The sequence below is a fragment of the Schistocerca piceifrons genome, chromosome 3 (assembly GCF_021461385.2).
Source record: "Schistocerca piceifrons isolate TAMUIC-IGC-003096 chromosome 3, iqSchPice1.1, whole genome shotgun sequence".
Classification (NCBI taxonomy): domain Eukaryota; kingdom Metazoa; phylum Arthropoda; class Insecta; order Orthoptera; family Acrididae; genus Schistocerca; species Schistocerca piceifrons.
Window position 1 is genome coordinate 279,498,729 of NC_060140.1, and position 19,805 is coordinate 279,518,533.

General features: G+C 41.5%; 1 protein-coding gene across 1 annotated transcript in view; it reads left to right on the top strand.

Annotated features, from left to right (window-relative positions):
- The window catches only part of LOC124787859 (regulator of telomere elongation helicase 1 homolog), a 106,619-nt gene that overhangs the window by 49,371 nt on the left and 37,443 nt on the right, over nucleotides 1-19,805 (top strand). The window contains exon 11 of the mRNA XM_047254822.1: nucleotides 8,307-8,564. Within this exon, the coding sequence (XP_047110778.1) occupies nucleotides 8,307-8,564 (258 nt within the window). The remainder of the gene's footprint in view (nucleotides 1-8,306; nucleotides 8,565-19,805) is intronic.

The window sequence follows — 19,805 nt, forward strand, 5'->3', positions numbered from 1 at the left end:
TACACTCGCGCGCACACACACACACACATATATATACATCCATCCACACATATACAGTGTGTGTGTGTGTGTGTGTGTGTGTGTGTGTGTGTGTGTGCGCGCGCGCGCGCCAGTGTACACCTGTCCTTTTTTCCCCCTAAGGTAAGTCTTTCCGCTCCCGGGATTGGAATGACTCCTTACCCTCTCCCTTAAAACCCACATCCTTTCGTCTTTCCCTCTTCTTCCCTCTTTCCTGATGAAACAACTGTTTGTTGCGAAAGCTTCAATTTTTTTTAATAGAGGGAAACATTCCACGTGGGAAAAATATATCTAAAAACAAAGATGATGAGACTTACCAAACAAAAGCACTGGCAGGTCGATAGACACACAAACATACACACAAAATTCTAGCTTTCGCAACCAACGGTTGCTTCGTCAGGAAAGAGGGAAGGAGAGGGAAAGACGAAAGGATGTGGGTTTTAAGGGAGAGGGTAAGGAGTCATTCCAATCCCGGGAGCGGAAAGACTTACCTTAGGTGGAAGAAAGGACGGGTATACACTCGCGCGCACACACACACATATCCATCCGCACATCCATCCGTGTCTGTGTATGTGCGGATGGATATGTGTGTGTGTGTGTGTGTGTGTGTGTGTGTGTGTGTATGTGTGCGCGAGTGTATACCCGTCCTTTTTTCCCCCTAAGGTAAGTCTTTCTGCTCCCGGGATTGGAATGTGTGTGTGTGTGTGTGTGTGTGTGTGTGTGTGTGTGTGTGTGTGCCATAGCCATTAAGGCTGGTTGGTTTCTTCCACACGGAAAATGTATAGTGAAAGATTTTTTTCTGACATTCTTGATGGTGGTAGGAATCTTGCTGGTTAGTTGTAACTACCATATTAGGAATGAAATTGCTATACATGTAAATAATTAAAACTTTGGTCCTGTGTTGTGTTGAGTAATTTCTTGATATTCACTATTGACTCTTTAAGGATGTAGAAATTATTATCTTGTAGCAAATAATACACCAAAGCTATTAGCGGGCAAAAAAAATAAATCTTTATCTTCAATATATGAAGTACCTGGTGCTTGAAGAAAATCGGATAGTAAGAAGAAAAAAGTGTCTTTGTACTAAAAGAAGAAAATCATTTATGATTGGTCCTTAAGAAAGCTTTTCAAGTGAGAGCGGAAAACCTTAAATAAAAGAAGGCAACAGCAAAGTTTGATCTCATGCAAAGTCCGCAAAATGCTGTTGAAGAGTAATTGGTTGAAAATAGAGTGGCTGAAGCGATGAGATATGGGGCAAGACAGAGCATTAGTCAAACCAAATATGTGCTGCAGAATTGAGTTCCATTTGCTACCTGCTGAGTTCTGAAATGCTGATTAGGTGATAGTCAAGATTGCTCAGATGTTGAAACCAGCAGACTGATAACGAAGTAACTGAAATATGTACATTGCACTTTATTTCCAGAACAACATTATTTATGTTTATTTGTGACCATTGTCTGTAGTGATTTTGTGGTGAAGGCAGATGCTCTGATTGTTATCTGCAAATTAGTTTTATTTATGTAGAAATCTGGTGCACAAAGCACACCTGCCACTTGGTGGCATATGGTAACCATTATTGAGGAACTGAATTGCCCAGTTCTGTGCACTGTCAAGTCTCATACGCTCAGTGTAACAGTACATAAAGTGTTGTGTCTGTGGATAAAGCGCATACATGCCCATTGCGTGCAGCATCTTTTTTTCAGTAGCCTAATAGTGTCCCTGGACACTGCTAAGAAGTAAATGTCTTTAGGATAAGAATTGTTGGGATAAAGAGGACATTTGTCAGTTTCGTCTTCTGAAATGCTGTCCCTTTCCCCTCCCTCCCCTTCATCGTACATTTCCAGAGCCTTGCGTTATGGAGCTGTTAATACAGAACTGACATAAACCTCACTTTCACATGTTGTCCCACAATACATGGACAATATGTAGAGTGAAGAGGTAAGGACCCAAGCCCCAAAACATCCACATCTCACTCTCACCCACATCTACATCTCTACTCTGCAAATGACTGAAGTCTACCACCAGCTTTACCCACAGTTGAGCCTATGCGATTGTTCCATTTCATATTCCTGCAGTGTTCCATCCAGATATTTGTATCAGTTGACCGATTCCAACTTTGACTCATTGATATTGTAGTCATAGTATACTACATATTTTTCATTTTGTGAAGTGCACAATTTTACATTTGTGAACATTCGTGGCAAGTTGTCAAACTTCGCACCACTTTGAAATCTTATCAAGATGTGGCTGATTGTTCATGCAGCTTTTTTTCGACACACATTATCATTCAACTTAGCTATTACAAGCATATTGAATTGCTGAAACATCAGTCATATTCTTCTCTGCTTATTTTTATGATGCTTCTGCTGTGCACACTCACAGTTGTCATGCATTCCATAGTCTTACTGAAAAAGTGAACTGAAGGGTACTTAAGACACTGGCCTTGAATTTGGTAGGACTGTTATTCAGTTCCCATCTGTTCAAGCCAGTATAAAATTTCTGTGGTTTTGCTATATTGCTCAGGACAAATGCTGATATAACAGTCAGAGCTTGTGTTCCAACTGACCTTGTTGTCAATGGGCTGTTGAATTCTAATCTTCCTACCTTATTGCTATTAGGCATGATTTGTTTCAACTTTTAGCTTTTTAATGCACTGCTTTTCTGTTCTAGAAAAATAGGATTTAATTTATTATTATTAGTTACAACAGAACGTATATTTTTGGGTGCTTCCAGTTTTCCTTTGGGTTTGGGCGCTCTCTCCATGATAGTTTTAGCTTGCCCTGAGTCCAAATTTTGATTGTTTTGCAGGGAGGAGTCAGTATCAGTATCTTATGCATTCTGGGAGAACTTTCTTGTAACTGTCTTATCCAGGACAATAATTCTTCTGTTTCCATTTGCAGTCTCAGATTGTATTATTTGAAATATTAGTGTTTCATTCAGATGCTGAGACACATTCCTTCCCAAATCCAACTGGAGCACTATAACATACTGCTTGTATTTGTCTCAGACGTCCTCCTTCCTTGTGTGTCACATACTGTCTGTTGATGTTAGCCCTGGGGTGTACAGCACCAAACATGTTAAGCAGTTTTTGTTTCTTATAGTCTGCAGATAAAATATTTTGTTGGGTCCAGTTCTCCATACTGAAATTTTATGTCATTACAGGACCTGCCAGTGACCTTTAGTCGTAATTTTGTTTGTGGAGTTGAATTCAGTTTTTAATTTCAGTTTTGTGCCCCATAATACTATTGAAGAACTCTTTTCTTCACTGCTGCATCATTTGATTTGTTATTCATTTAATAATATCATAATTATTATTCATTTAATAATTTCATAATTAATCAGCAACTAGTCACATAAAAGAAATGTAATTTTTTAACCGATTTTGGGCACTTGGTACCCTTCTCCAGAAGATTATACCTGTCACATTATTTGCAAGTGTCAAGTAAGTCTTAACAGATTCTAGCTTTCTATTACTAGTATCTTCACCCAAATGAATTTCCTTTGACTTAACAAGTTTTCCTCTAAACACACTTAATTTCAGTAGCAAGCAGCATACAGATGTCAACGCTAAATGTATTAACAATACTTAGTATTTTGTTTAGGATTTTATCATTTCTTGTAAATAGTTTTAAACCATCCATATAAAAAGATGACTAATTAAGTTGTCACAAGGCTTAATAATTGAAATAGAATCTATTTAGTTAGAGGAATCTGACAAATGCAACATAAGAGATGAGGCAAAGAATCACCATGAAATATTCCCTTTTCTTACCCATATAATTCATGAATGAAAACATTGTTATTCATTATTTTTGGATTGTCTAGTATTCTATCATTTAATTCTATACATACAGAATTATAAAAATTTTGGGTGAACTCCTATAGTTCAAACCAGTTCAGGGTCTAGTCATTAGGTGCACTATAATATGCCTTTATGCAATCTATACACGCCATCTTAAGTTTTGCCTGTGGCAGTTGACATACTTTAGTATTATTGTATTGAGTGAGGAACTTCTATTATTATTTCTTTCCTTTCTCAGACGTTATGTCTGGTTAGAAATGGAAAGTGATGCGGACTTTGATCAAGCATGACTTCCTTTTAACTGCACGGTATATGTTACATAGCATTTAGGAACTTTCGGGTAATTGAACATGTATCAATAATTACAGATTTCTGTAGTTGTATGTATATGTTTGGATGTAGCTGTATTGTGTTGATGTACTGGTGGATATTGTGTGGTATGACTCCTGTGGTTGATAGTATAATTGGTATAATGTCAACTTCATCCTGATGCCACATGTCCTTGACTTCTTCAGCCATTTGGATGTATTTTTCAATTTTTTCACCTGTTTTCTTCTGTATATTTGCTGTATTGGGTATGGATATTTCAATTAGTTGTGTTAATTTCTTCTTTTTATTGGTGAGTATGATGTCAGGTTTGTTATGTGGTGTTGTTTTATCTGTTATAATGGTTCTGTTCCAGTATAATTTGTATTCATCATTCTCCAGTACATTTTGTGGTGCATACTTGTATTTGGGAAGGTGTTGTTTTATTAGTTTATGTTGTATGGCAAGTTGTTGATGTATTATTTTTGCTACATTGTCATGTCTTCTGGTGTATTCTGTATTTGCTAGTATTGTACATCCGCTTGTGATGTGATCTACTGTTTCTATTTGTTGTTTGCAAAGTCTGTATCTGTTGATTTTATGTGATCTAAAGGGTTGTAGAAGTGGTTATGAAATTGCTGTGGTGTAGCCGATGTATTTATACGAGTGATTGCTTTGTGTATTTTGCTAGTTTCTGCTCGTTCTAGAAAGAATTTTCTTAAATTGTCTACCTGTCCATAATATAGGTTTTTTATGTCGATGAATCCCCTCCCTCCTTCCTTTCTGCTTACTGTGAATCTTTCTGTTGCTGAATGTATGTGATGTATTCTATATTTGTGGCATTGTGAATGTGTAAGTGTATTGAGTGCTTCTAGGTCTGTGTTACTCCATTTCACTACTCCAAATGAGTAGGTCAATATTGGTATAGCATAAGTATTTATAGCTTTTGTCTTTTTTCTTACTGTCAATTCTGTTTTCAGTATTTCTGTTAGTCTTTGTCTATATTTTTCTTTTAGTTCTTCTTTAATATTTGTATTATCTATTCCTATTTTTTGTCTGTATCCTAGATATTTATAGGCATCTGTTTTTTCCATTGCTTCTATGGAGTCACTGTGGTTATTCAATATGTAATCTTCTTGTTTAGTGTGTTTTCCCTTGACTATGCTATTTTTCTTACATTTCTCTGTTCCAGAAGCCATATTTATATCATTGCTGAATACTTCTGTTATCTTTAGTAATTGGTTGAGTTGTTGATTGGTTGCTGCCAGTAGTTTTTGATCATCCATGTATAGCAAATGTGTGATTTTGTGTGGGTATGTTCCAGTAATATTATATCCATAATTTGTATTATTTAGCATGTTGGATAGTGGGTTCAGAGCAAGACAGAACCAGAAAGGACTTAATGAGTCTCCTTGGTATATTCCACGCTTAATCTGTATTGGCTGTGATGTGATACTATTTGATTTTGTTTGGATATTAAGTGTGGTTTTCCAATTTTTCATTACTATGTTCAGGAACTGTATCAATTTAGGATCTACTCATATATTTCCAATATTTTTAGTAACCATGAGTGGGGTACACTATCAAAACCTTTTTGGTAATCAATGTATGCGTAGTGTAGCGACCTTTGTTTAGTTTTAGCGTGATATGTCACCTCTGCATCTATTATCAGTTGCTCTTTACATCCTTGTACTCCTTTGCAACAGCCTTTTTGTTCTTCATTTATAATTTTGTTCTGTGTTGTATGTGTCATTAATTTCTGTGTAATGACTGAAGTTAATATTTTGTATATTGTTGGTAGGCATGTTATGGGGCAATATTTAGCTGGGTTTGCTGTGTCTGCTTGATCTTTAGGTTTCAGATAAGTTATTCCATGTGTAAATGTATCAGGGAATGTGTATGGGTCTGCAATGTAACTGTTAAATAATTTAGTTAGATGTGAATGTGTTGAGGTGAACTTCTTTAGCCAGGAATTTGCTATTTTATCTTTTCCAGGTATTATTATTATTATTACTATTATTATTAGCTGAGTACTTGATGTTGTTGGGTATTTATTTATTCTAATCTTCTTTTAGAACATTTCCTCCTCCTCCCTTCTCTCTTCCCATCTCCCCCCCCCCCCCTCCCCTTCCCTCTCCATCTCCTCCTGCCTCTCCATCTATCCATTTCCTCCTCCCCCCACTTTCTAACCATCTGCCCCTCCCCCTCTCTGTCCATCTGCTCCTTCCTCCTCTTTCCCTGTCCATATGTTCCATCCCCCTCTGTCTATATCCTTCTCGTCCCTCTTTCTGATCATATGCCATTTCCCCTTCTCTGTCCATCTACTTCTCGCTGCTCTTTCTTTCAACCTGCCCCTTGCCCCTCTCTCTGCCCATCTGCTCCTCCTCCCTTTTTCTGTCCATCCACTCCTCTCCTCTCCCTCTGACCATCTCTTCCTCTTCCATCTCTCTGTTCATTTCCTCCTTGACCTTCTCTCCATCCATTTCCTCCTCCTCCCTCTCTGTTATTTCCTTCCCCCCCCCCCCCCCCCTGCGGTCCTTCTCTTTGTTCCCCTCCACTATCCTTCCCCTTTTGTTTCCTTTTTCTGGCCATCTGCTCTTCTCCCTTCTGTTTGTCTCTTCCTCTTCCTTTCCTGTCGATTTACCCACCCTCGTCCCCTCTGTCCATCGTGCCCACTCTTGTGTCCATCTCCTTCTTCTCCCTTCTTTCTGCCCATTATCATCTTCACCCCAATAGGAGGTTGCTGGTTCTTACCTCCACAGTATTTCTTTCTAGGTAGTAAGTAATATATGTACCATGTTAGGTTGAAATCGATCCAGTTGTTTAGGAGAAGCGTTTTACCCATGGCTTTGCGCATTTATGCACAACGCATACATTTCACATGTTTTTAACATATTTCACACATATTTCTGCACAGACTTCATCTTTATCTTAGCGAATTTTGTCTGGCAGTTCCATTTTCAAGCAGCTCAATGTTTATGTCATATCTCCTGAATTGTTGGGTTCTGCCCACTCGTCTAATATAGAGTGCCTAGGAAAGCTGCTTTCTCGGATCACTAGATAACAATTCAAGCAAATCGTATTAATGGAGTTAATTACAAAAGGAAAGATTACAATATGTAACTTTGTGAGATATAGATGTGTCGCAAGCAAGGGGTGACAGACAAACATAAGCAAGCTCTTCAGCATATACAATTCATAATACAAGTGAACCAATACAGTTTCTAAGTCACTCCTGTAGTGTTCTTAGGTCAGCTCAACTTCAACTCTGGCCACGGCTAGGTGGCGCGGCACTTGTATTATCTTAGTATAGAGGGTGCTCTGGTCTCAGTGTCGCCCTAGAGAGGACTCCATCAGCTTATTATAGGGTGATGTCGTCTCACAGCCCTCTCTGCTATAACATTCTGGCCATCATGCCGGCACTTGACATTATGGTGGAACATGATCTACGTGTCATGTAAAGATATAATTTTGTAGGTTCATTCTTCAGCACATGTGTATTGTGTCTGTAAAATATGTTGCAAATAGAGGTAATAGTAAAGAAGTAATAAATTAGAAGGTCATGCCTGATTTGGCAGTTTACTGTATTAACAGGGAATATGTAATAAGCGACAAACTTTTTTTCTTATCATCATTTCATTGGGTGGGGTGGGGGGTGTAAAAGTGATAAAAAAGTCTCAAAAAGGTTTGAAATTACATGTAAAATTGGTTGCAAATCACAAAGTGCTGTATTCACAAATAGTGGATGACTATACTCTGGCTATTTGGAAGTCTTGAGGTACGCTTATTTTTCACCTCCATTCCTGTCCCGTTGAGAGATAGGTGTTCTTACCCTCACAGTGGTTCTTCCGAGACATTAAGTGATCCAAATTGATCCAGTGGTTTAGGAGAAGGTGTGGACCACACATATGTATGTACATACATGCATACACACTCATACATATACATATATAATCACATCAGCTTTCGTAATATGTGTGGGTTATGAATCGCACATCTGGCACAATGCCTGAGCATTTGTAAAATCGTTTAATCACATATGCTGTTGTAGGTCATAAGTGAAATACCTTTTCAGTAGTTTTAATCTGTAGAACAAAAAAGTATACATATTTGAATTTGATTTGCATTTCACATTCATTTTCCATGAAGTATAATTTTGCTTTGTTATGTTATATTTTAGCCAATATTGGTGGAACCTCAGACGAAGGATGCATTTATTGCAACAATGACTGAATACTATGCGAAGATCAAAGATCCAAATGTCAAGGGTGCCTGCTTTATGGCAGTCACAAGAGGCAAGGTATCTGAAGGCCTGGACTTTGCAGACATGAATGGTCGTGCTGTAATTATTACTGGACTGCCTTATCCACCTTTTAAGGACCCACGTGTTGTACTTAAACAGAAGTACTTAGATGAAAACCGAACAAAAGAAAATGAGGTAGGTTTATAAGTAACATGTTACATAAAATTGTTTTTGCCATGTTCGTGTTATTAGATTAGATCAGACTTTTGCTACAGTATCCTCTGCAATATTTCGTAGCAGCACTTCGTTTTGTTATGGTGTTTCATGTATTAAAGTTTTGTTTTGGAAGTGGAACCTCCTTGATAGATTAAAGTTTTGTGCTGCTTGCACTGAGGTCTTTCCTTTTCCCCGTAGTGGTGTTAGTCCAGTTGGAGCACCTCTTAGGAGTGTGGAAAAGTAGAAGATAGACTGAAATGTTGTCAGCCAATGATGTATGCTTGGATTGCCCACATGGTAAACAGTGTATTGCAACCAGCATTAAGAAATTATATGCTACCAAACTTAATCATTGCTGACAATTGGCACAGTATTACATAATACATGGGACGAATAAATGGTACTGACAGCAGCTAAGGCAGATAAATGGCAGTGTTGCTGCATGTGGTATTTGTACCCTGATCCCTATGTCTTGGGGGAAACATGGGGGGGGGGGGGGGATGCAATAACATGCAGGTTGCATCTGCACTACTTTGCAGCTACTGGTTCTGATACATAAACTCAAAAAACTACAAATAACAACATTCAGTATCTAGTATGCTGATGTTGTTTGATATATACTTCTGGGGGGGGGGGGGGGGCTGAAACATCTCCAGGGCACCATGTGTATACTGAGTATGAGCATAGTGAGGGGGTTTTAGTGTTAGTTATTCATTTATCTGGTCATTAACAATCAGATGATAATGAGAAGGCCTGTTTGTGCACCCCCTCTTATGACTCTGAAGGCAGTAATTGTGCAGAGTTGAGAGGTGAACAGTGTTTGCAACATTCGTTTTAGGGTACAATCATTCCCCACCAACAAGTACGTAATCCTGTTGATAGCTCCAGCCATTTGATCAGGGTCGCATTGTGGGCTATGGGAAGAGGGATAGACATGTCAGCGGATTGCTGCACATGTTGGGCACCGTGTATTGGTGGTGTGTCACTGCTTTCAATAGTGGTCGTGGGACATTCTCACACCTTTAGACCGGGTTCCAGACATTAGCATAGTATAAACGCATTTCCAGATTTACACATTGTGTGAGCAGTGGTGGCTGACCGAACATATCCTGAGACGAAATCTGTGCACATGTTGCACCTGCTGTGTCATCAGGGAGCATTGGGAACCATCTTCTTGCAGCAGGATTAAGATAATGAGTGCTTCTGGCCAGACTCCCACTGACACCACATCATCGCTTGGCATGACTGCTCTGGTGTTGTCAAAGAGTTGACTGGAGAATAGAGTGGCACTCCATTGTCTTCAGAGATCAGAGTAGGTGCTGTCAGTATGTGGGTGAAGGACGTACTTGTGTATGACAGACTGAGCTGTCTATTCCAGAGTGCATTTGACATGACACATGGGTCCCATCCCAGGCTTCAAAATGTGGCGAACCACCAGTTACAACTTGCGGTCACATTTGCTGAAGGCTAACGTAACCAGCACCTGATTAGTTACACAGGCTGTTAACCCCAGGCTACTGCTGTTGCATCAGTAGGAAGACGTGCTTTTTTCAGCAGGACAGTGCATGTTCACATACAGCTGATGCAACCCAAAATCCTCTTCATAGTCTACAACAGCTGTCCTGGCCAACAAGATCACCAGGTTTCTCACCAAATGAACACGCATAGGAGGTGATGAAGTGGGGCTTACTCATTCTCCAGGACCTGGAAGAACCATTGCTGAACTGCAACAAAAGGCATGAGATGATTGCGACAGTCTGTTGCAGGATGTCATTTGGCACCTTTGTGATTATTTGCATGTGAGAATACACACCTTTGTTACTGCCAGAGGTGGGTACACTGTGTATTGATATGACTGTTTGGACAACTTGTAATGTGATGTGTGTTTCATTTGGTCTGAATGTATTATCATATATTTGTACAATGATGAACTACCTGTGCCCTAACTTGTGAATAAAATAACCTTTTCCTTGAGGGTGTACTCCCCCCCCTGCAGTGCATTTCACAGTAGAAATGTAAACTGTTTGTCATTTGATAGAACATGATCAGTTTTTGCTTTCATTGTTAAATATGGTCGGTATCAATTTGTTCAATGTTTGTGTTATGGGGTAATCCATCAGTAGATTAACAGATATACTCATAAAAAGCTACTTACGATTTGAAACTTCCTGACAGTTTAAAACTCGGTGTAGAACTGAGACTCAAACTCGGGACTGTTGCCTTTTGTGGGCAGGTGCTCTACTGACTGGTCTACCCAAGCATGATTCACGAACCAGCCTCACAGCTTCGCTTCCACCACATAGTGTAACATACCATTTTTTTAAAGTGATGTTGCACAATGTGTTTAATACTGGTGAATGGTGATCATTGACTGCTGAAGATGATTTTTTTATATAGTTTGGAAGGTGGGACTTTATTTCTTAATCTGTTACTATAGGTAATAACCCACTACATAATACAATTAGTGGGTCCTAAAATTATTACAATAATTGTTGCAACTAATTTACAATGAACTAAAAGTAGTGCTGGTGTTCTGGCTATGATGGGCAAGCTACATTACCATTGCCATTAGTCTACTGCATCTTTAGTGATGTACTAAAACTTAAACGTTTACACTACCTGCAGTGTTACAGGTGTACCAGTCAGGTATAAACCTACTTCTGTGATGGTCTTGTGTACCGGGCTAATCCCGGTGACTGTGCCCTAGCACTGGGCAGGCCCAAGATGTCTTAACTATTCGCTGCAGGTTCCTATTGTCTATTTTCCTGTATCTAAGTCCTACTTACTAAAAACCTAATCTGCATCAAATTTGATGAGTTCCTCTAGTTTAGTGATGATGTACCCCCCCTTCCTTAATTATCGGCATGGCAGATCTTGAATGTAACGGTGCTCAGCCTGTCCACGACCAGGCGGTACGGGATTGGCGTATTGGAATACATTTCATTATTTGTTGTTAGTCACGATTGTCCTTCAGATACTCTAGAACAACTTTCTGTGATACCTCATTGGCCAGGTCATTCAGTACTTGAAATGTATCCTCATGTCGTAACAGGTTAAAGGTGTCATTGTGTGGTAATTGCTGCCTCAGTGCAGCTGCTACATCGTTGTGTAGGGGGCACTCATAAACCAAATGGTCTCGAGTACCCTCTGGTGCACCACAGTCGTATGAATGTGTAGCCCTTCTCCCAAATCGACACAAATACGTTGCGTAAGGCCCATGACCAGTGAGAAAGTGAAACAGTCTCCTTGTTGGCTTAAAATATCCCAGACTTAGTTGTTCTCTTACATCTGGCAGGAATTGAAAAGTTCTATGTCCAGTGTCATCAGCTTCCCATACTTCCTGCAACAGCTCTACACCCCTTCTCTTAATTGTTCCCTTTTCCCCAGCCTGAAGAGTCATGCAGAATATCCCCTGTTTTCCCAGTCTCTTCCTTCTTTGCCCAGAACCATGCAGCCTGTTCTCTAATTTTGATATCAAGGGGCCAAAGCCACATTATTACCAACAAGGCCCCACCCAGGGATGTCCTGTAGGCCCCAACTGACCTTAATAACATAGTTCTCTGTACCCTTCTCACGGCCATGGCAGGCACCACTGTCATGAGCCTGTGTGCCCAGACTCCTGAGCTGTAACCCACTATTGATGTTAATATACTGTTGTAGTATAACTTTATCAGTTCAGGAGGGAGATGGAATCTTTTGTGCCTGATGCATATCAGGATCGAGCACTTCTAAGGCTCTTTGGGTTACAGTTCCAGTGTGCTTTGCAAAGTTCCACCCTTCATCAATGACTCCCAAATAGTACGCCTCTCGGTGCCAGAGAACTTGTGAGCCCTCGATTGTGACTGTCGGGTTTCTAATTAGTTGTCCTTTCAGCTAAAGGTAGGTTGGCTTACTTGGTGCAACTGTTATTTTAGTTTTATGGCACCATTCTTGCAATATATTCTTGGCTTCTTGATCTTGGGCTCACTGTCCTCGCAGTTACAGCCACCTACCAGCAGGAGGAAGTCATCTGCGTAGGCTTTCACCTCTATTGCATTTTCACTGTGTTGCATACTGTCCAGTAGTGTTCCGTATGGATGTCCCAAAACAAGGGCCCCAATGCAGAGACCTTTGGGCATCCCTTTGGGCATCCCTTTGTTGTTGATTTTCTAACTGTCCCACTAGGAGATGATAGCCAGACCTCCCGATCGTCGCAATAACTCCTCAGTCAACCATATAGCGGCCTTGGACACTCCTTCTCCTGTAAACAGGAGAAAAGCGAAGGCCAGTAAAGGTGGTCAAAAGTGGAGGCTGAATCACAGACCTTGGCTACCAGGGTGATTGCATCAGATGCCAACCGTCCAGACCTGAAGCCGAACTCATCCCGCACAGCACTCCAAGTGCTGCCAGTTTATCAGCCAATAATTTCTTGAACAGTTTTACAAGAGATTGGTGTGTATGATTTGGTCTCAGTTGGGTCTTTTTCTGGTCCTTTCTTTATTATGACCACATTTTCTGTTTTCCAAATTTTAGGTAATTTTTGCAGCCTGAGACACTTGTTATACAATTTTGTGAGTGACGCTACCGACTGAGGGGCGAGGAACTGCACCACCTCTGCAACAGTGCCGCCTGGCACAGGAGCTTTTCCTCTCTCCAAAGATTTAATCTGGGCAGCCACCTCCTCTTCAGAGAAGGGGTATACTGCCCTATCATTTGTATATCCTACAAGATCTGCTTCTCTTATTTGGTGCTGGCCCTCTGTTTCGCCTTTCTCATTGTCATCAGGCAACAGGGACTAGAGGAGGACCTCAGCAGTTTCCTGCCAAGACTCCGTCATCTGTCCCCATGCCAGACTGTAGATAGAACCATTGGAGAGTGGGTCTTCTCCCTCACAACTTACAGGGCACTCCCAGTGGGTCAGTAGCTAGTTGATTTGTGACATCTCTCTCCCAACTTCAAACTGGAACTGCCGAAAGGTGCTTCTGGAATGTCTCTTTTTAACTCCCTGTATTGTTGCAACCATCATTGCTTTTCCCACCAGATGACACTGCGCTGGTAATGCCTCCTCGCTCTTCTGATAGATTGGTGCATTTGCTCCAGTTCGGCAGACCATGGTCATGGTGATGGAGAGGCTGCTATGCCCCCCTCCTGGTTGGTACTGCTGCCTTCACTGCACTAGTGATAGCTCTCGCGAACTCTTCGACATACCCATCATTCCACATTTACATTTTGGTTTTGGTCATCTTCTGGTAATGCAGGAATGTCGCACTCCGTTGCTAGGCACCCCAAGTCCGATCTGTTATAATTCAATTGGATCTTCCACCCCATGTCCCTGTGGCACTCTCTGCCACCTATTGTAAATGTAATCAAGTCGATCACTGAGAGAGGATTGTTATTCGTAATGCTTTATTCGTTATTATCATTGCCACTTTCGGCTCGTTTCCACTACTGACTACCTGCCATGTCGCGGCTCCGAAGGCTATTTGCCCAGCTTGGGAGTACGGCTCGTGCAGGCAGAGCACACCTAATCTCTTCTTCTCCACCACCTTGTGCAGCTCCTGCATCTCGAGTCTGCTATTGTGTGTATTTAGCTGTCCCAATAGTTATTGTGGTCATTATGGGAAGTAGGTATGTACATGATTTTCTGGCCAATTATTTCGGCAGTCGAATGCAATGCGTCCATTTGCCAGAACTGATTGAACATAAATTTCATCTAAATCAAACTCTTCACCTCTTGTTTCAAATACTTTCTTGACCACATCTCATAGGGTTCCAAAGTCGGTGGGGAGATTAATTGACTTAAACTGTATTCTGTCAGCAGCCTCCATCACCAACTTTCGTGCCATATTCATACCCCACCTAGACCACATGCCACAACGCAGTGGTCAGGGTAGTTGGCTGCTCCAACCTGGCTAGTTACATGGCGTGTTCAAGATTTGGGTACACCCTAACAGGGTGCATGGGTGGTACTCTTAACAGGAGATGGTTCCTTCACAAATGGAAGCACACTTGTGCTTGTTATTGTGTTCTCCTGAATTTCGTATTGTCGCTCTCTGCACATTTTGCTCCTCTGCGTAACTACTGGTCAGGCCACTACCACAGGACGTCCTTGCCGCCCTTGGTCTTCAGTTGGCCTATGTCCCCAGCTTTGGGAGGAGAAAGCTTCAGCTGGTGTGGGCAGCCCTGTTTGTATTCCAGTATCAACCATTCCTGTCTTCTGGGTGCTTGAAAGCATCCTCAAAAATTCTTTGAATTTACTTGCTCACATTGCGTTCCTCCTCCTTTTGCTCGGGGATTTGCTCTTTGGCATCCTGTTTCTGTTTGTGGCCTGAGCCATAATCAATTCTTGAAATGAATCATTATTTAAGCATTCTGTAGGTAGGGCAATTCCTCCCAGTGACACCACATGATCTTTTACCCCTATTCCTGCATGGGACACATATCCCTATTGCATTACAGTCTTTTCTTTTGTGGTTTTCTGCAGCACACTGGGAGCAAGCTGACCCTCTGGTACAGTGCTTGAGAAGTGGTCCAGGTCCCCACAATTGTGGCCATGAGGTACCACAAAATAATCTTTGACATTAACCTGAAGCCTATGTACAATTTGCCCATTGTGATTTTTCTCCACATTGCTCCAGTGACCTCAGCAACGTGATGGATGACATCATGGTCCTGAGGTCCCGTTTTGAATCTCAGCTTAACTCTTTTTTAATTCCTCATCCTCCCATCTCATCAAAATTATGTCTTTTTATAATTTCATACAGTTCCTCATCTTTCATTATAGTCAGTACATCATATAGTATGACAAGAGGATTCTACTTTTTAGGTGGTTCACATTTTACTACCTTACATAGCTATTGGTTTTTTTAACAGCTTTTCCTTGTCCTCCTCTGTTGCCATGTCTACAATTACAACATTTTTACCTTGTTTCACCTTGTTAATTCTAATCTTGTCCTTTGCGTGGTTCACTTCTGTCGTGAAAATCTCCTGGACCTTTTTTATGTCTTGACCAGGCAGCAGTGTGAGAAAGACTACTGTGTCTGGCCACTTGGTGACCCTTGCTATCGTGTCCTTCATAGTTTGTGGTGTGGGTGGCGTTTGTGCAGCCACACCTGCCCAGGTCTTTACTGGCTGCTTGTGCAGCCTCTCGTTTTCCTTTCGCAGTTCTTTTACACAGCCTTCGAGCCCTGAATTAGCAGTGGCCCATGCTGCCAACTCATCTTCAGTAGTCATCAGAGCAGCTAGTCTTATTTTCCCATTTTTAACATTCTGCTCTAGGAGCAGTGTTATTCTGGTGTGCCTACTCATAACATTCTCGTCTGTCGCCTTTCCCAGCTTGTCCTGTGAGGAGGGATCAGACACCATAGATGCCCATAAAGGTGAACTCATGTTACTGATCTCTCAATCAGCCATCATGAAGTTTGACAAGTGAAGAAAGGTGGAGGTCTGTCTCTTGCCCCAGACCGGCTCCTCTGGCATGGGTGGGGGACTACTGCAGCTTGCCCACCAAACTTGCCCCTAGGCCAAGGGCACTCCTGAGCTGCCGGGTTCAGCAAGCTGTCACCAACATACTGGTCCCCCTCGACGGCCCCGTCACCGACGATTTCACTCAGCGCTCCTTGGAAAGTACAACCCCTCTCCTGAGAGGCAGATGCACCTCTCGGCCTTTGCCGCCTACTAGCCCAAGTTTCCACCTCTTGGTCAAGGACCCACTCCTACTCAGGTGGTGGGATGGTCACCCAGTCGTTCAGCGGACTGGACCCAGCGGACCTGGTCCAGGCAATGTCACCACCCTCTGGGTTTGGCAGAATATGCCCTGGCTACCCACAAGTGTGGTGAAGGATCCTTGCTGACCTGCGCTGAGATCCCATGCCGACAAACGAGTTCATGGGCATGCAGGGCACCTGATGGTCTGTGCTCCATGCAAAGAGCGAGGGGAACAGCAGGTGCCTAGCACTGAGGAGTCGTCCAGGAGGTGGCAACCCTCTCCTCCCCCCCCCCCCCCCCCAGCCTAGCAGCCTGCTCAAACCCCCTCTCCCCCCCTTTCCCCAAGAGACAGATCTTAAGTCCCTGTACACAGCTCCCCCTTTGCCATGCACCCTTTGCTGTCGCATCGGGTTGCATCACAACTCTCCCTTCTGATGCAAGGCAACATCCAAGAGACAGCATTGCCACCAGCATTGCCCCTTTCATTAACAACACCGTCTCCATTGCCGTTCAGCTAACATGCCCATATAGAGAAATGCCACATTCAACATGCAAGTCCCACCATGCCATATCAGTTTATGGTCAGGCATGCCGGCAACCGGCCTCACATGGGGGAGTGATGCACCATACATAGTCTCTCCTTCCCAAGTGGCTCTTTCCACCTTCCCTTGGTGCCAGATGTCAAGCTTGGTATTTCCTGGGCCCGCAGCTTGTGTGGCCACGCATGCTGTTCTTAATGTTTTCTCTCTGAGCAGCAAACCTCTCTCGGAGTTGCCCCAGACTCCATGGAAGAAGACAGCCTTGACGATCCCGAAAAAGTCGTGGAACAAAAGTAGTTCATGTTAGTAGACTCTGCTTTGAACTGCAACTCATTTCATTGCTAACGTAGTTAAGGTACACTTGTCAAGTAGACAGAGAATTGTTCAAAGTTGTTTCCTGACTGTAAAAAGTTGTTATAATGTGATTTTTGAAGGAAGAACATTGTCTGATTTAGAAGTGTGGAGAGAAATGATTGTTGTTGAGTTTTCAGCACTCAGCAGCATGCCAAAATGGAGAAGTAGACAATACAAAGCATATGTGGTATTGGGACACCAATTTTGGGGGGGGGGGGGGGGGGGGGAGCGAGGGTGTAAGAGAGAAAGAAAGAAAGAGAGAGATTTTCAAGTCAAGACACAGATAATGAGAAAAAGGCATGTTGACATTAGTAGCATATCCTGCAGCTAACATATTGCATTACTCAGCAAACTGTTGTGGAGATACCCAGGGAGGATTGCAGACAGACCACCTCTCCTGTCTTCCAAACTTCATGGAAGTTCTCCTGTGAAACTTACTGGTCTATCAGTACTGGAAGAAAGGATATCATGAAGACATGACTTAGGCACAACCTTGAGGGATTTCCAGAGTGAAATTTTCATGCTGCATCGGATTGTGTGCTGTTATGAAACTTTCTGGCAGATTAAAACTTTTTGCCAGCCCGAGACTCGAACTCAGGATCTTGGTGTTTCACAGGCAAGGACTCTACCGATCAAGCTACCAAAGCAAGACTCACATCCAGTTATCACAGTTTTGAAGGTAGGAGATGAGTGACGAACAGAAGTGAAACAGTGAGGACAGGTCATGAGTCATGCTTGGGTAGCTCTAGAATCTTTTAGAAAGTTTCATATCTGTGCACAGTCCACTGCAGAGTGTAAATTTCAGTCTGCTCACAGTTTGATGATTAGTTGATGGCATGTACTCCTTTTAAATTCCTGAGTGTGCTGCCAGTATTATAATAGAAAAAAATCACTCACATTGCTTTCAGAATCTGATTGCAAGTCTTTCCTTCTGAACTGCTTGAACTCTCACTGCTCCGTCATTGATTTGCAATCAGTTTTTCCACAAAGGATTCTACAACAGCTTCATTTTCGGCTCCTTATCATGAAATCTGCTATGCTGTTCACCGAAGTCCTGCAGGTCTCACCACTCACTTGATTCACATATTCCACAAGAATTTTTGCACCTTTAGAGATGCTAAACTTTTTGTTATTTGTGGCAACTTATTGTTTTATGTAGAAGCAATAGCACTGAAATGTGGAGATATCTTTTGAGTCAATAGTTTCATCTTTCAGTGTTCCAGAGTTGGCATCTCATCATGACCAACAAAATGATATGGGTTGTTAGCCAAACAGTGACTGATGGGTTTCTGAGATTTGTCATAAGGACGGTTTGAACCTCTTGTGTTCTGTTTTTGTGAATGTAACATTAACAGGCATTTGGCACAAAACTGCCGTATGCTGCTTGTAAAATGATAATTCACCCTCCTTTACCAGGCTCTGCTATTGTCGCCCTGGTGGCTCCAGCACTTCAACCTCTATGTATGAATGATTAACATTGACACAAGTTTCAGCTGATCACAAAATATTATCAAAGGTCTCACTCATTATCCTCTGCATAAATCTACATTGCTATGCAACAATATCTGCCATTCCCTTAATATTTTTCATTTGTTAATAAATGATTGACTGATTCCTATGGTCACTAGACAACAAAACAATGCTATTCACCTGTCAGTACCAAAGACTCTCTTCCAAGCGTACAGTTGAAGGGTATATGTGGTTGATACCATTGACCATCAGGTGTAGCCAAGAATTGACTGAGGTGGCTCATTTCAGTACACACTCTGCTGTAGACTTATAGTTTCCTTGTAGACTAGATGTTACGAAATGTGGGGGAAGAAACCTATGGGAATGTTGGTTTTCAAAAAGAGGCTTCTGTATGTGATTTCTGGATTATAAAGATTCTGCTTGTAAAATGTTTGATCTTTCATAAAGCTTTCTGACTAACATTCACATTTTCTTGCATCCGAACCATAATGAGAAAACCTGTAGTCACGTTTTACTACTTAGTTCTTTGTGTGCAACTCAGATGAATGATGGCTGGAATGATTAAAGACATTCACAGAATAAAAACTGTGGGTAATTTCCAGGATAAATAGACAGAACTGTAGTTTGAGTAATTCTTACATTATTATGTAAAATTTCAGTTTAAAGAACTACATAAAGATATAAGAAAATGCTGAGGGGAAAGGGAGTCATACATTTAGTTTGTTTGCTATGCTGTAGCTGTAAAACATGACAGTCATAGTTATCCGGTGACAAAAAACTTAACAGCTAATGTTGTCTCATGTGAAAATAGTCATACACTTTCAGGCAGCTGTTTTATAATAGATCAGATAAAAATCTATTTTATTTTAGGACAGAGGTGTTAAATATTAAAGGGGAAAAGACTGTTCAAGCCTCCTCCAAGTAGTTGATAATGACCTGAATGCTAGATATGTGGAGTCAGCTTAGTGGGTAAATGTACAGTTTTTATGATTATACACTTAACAATAATTCCACCTCCTATGTCAGTGCGATGTCCCATTCAGGAACTTTTGAAGTAATTATGGTAACTTTACTGAAAAGGCAAAAATAAAGCAAATGTACATATGAAATGAAGAAATTCAAGATTTAGCGTCGAGTAACTTCTGTAATTATATAATACTAATTAATTTTT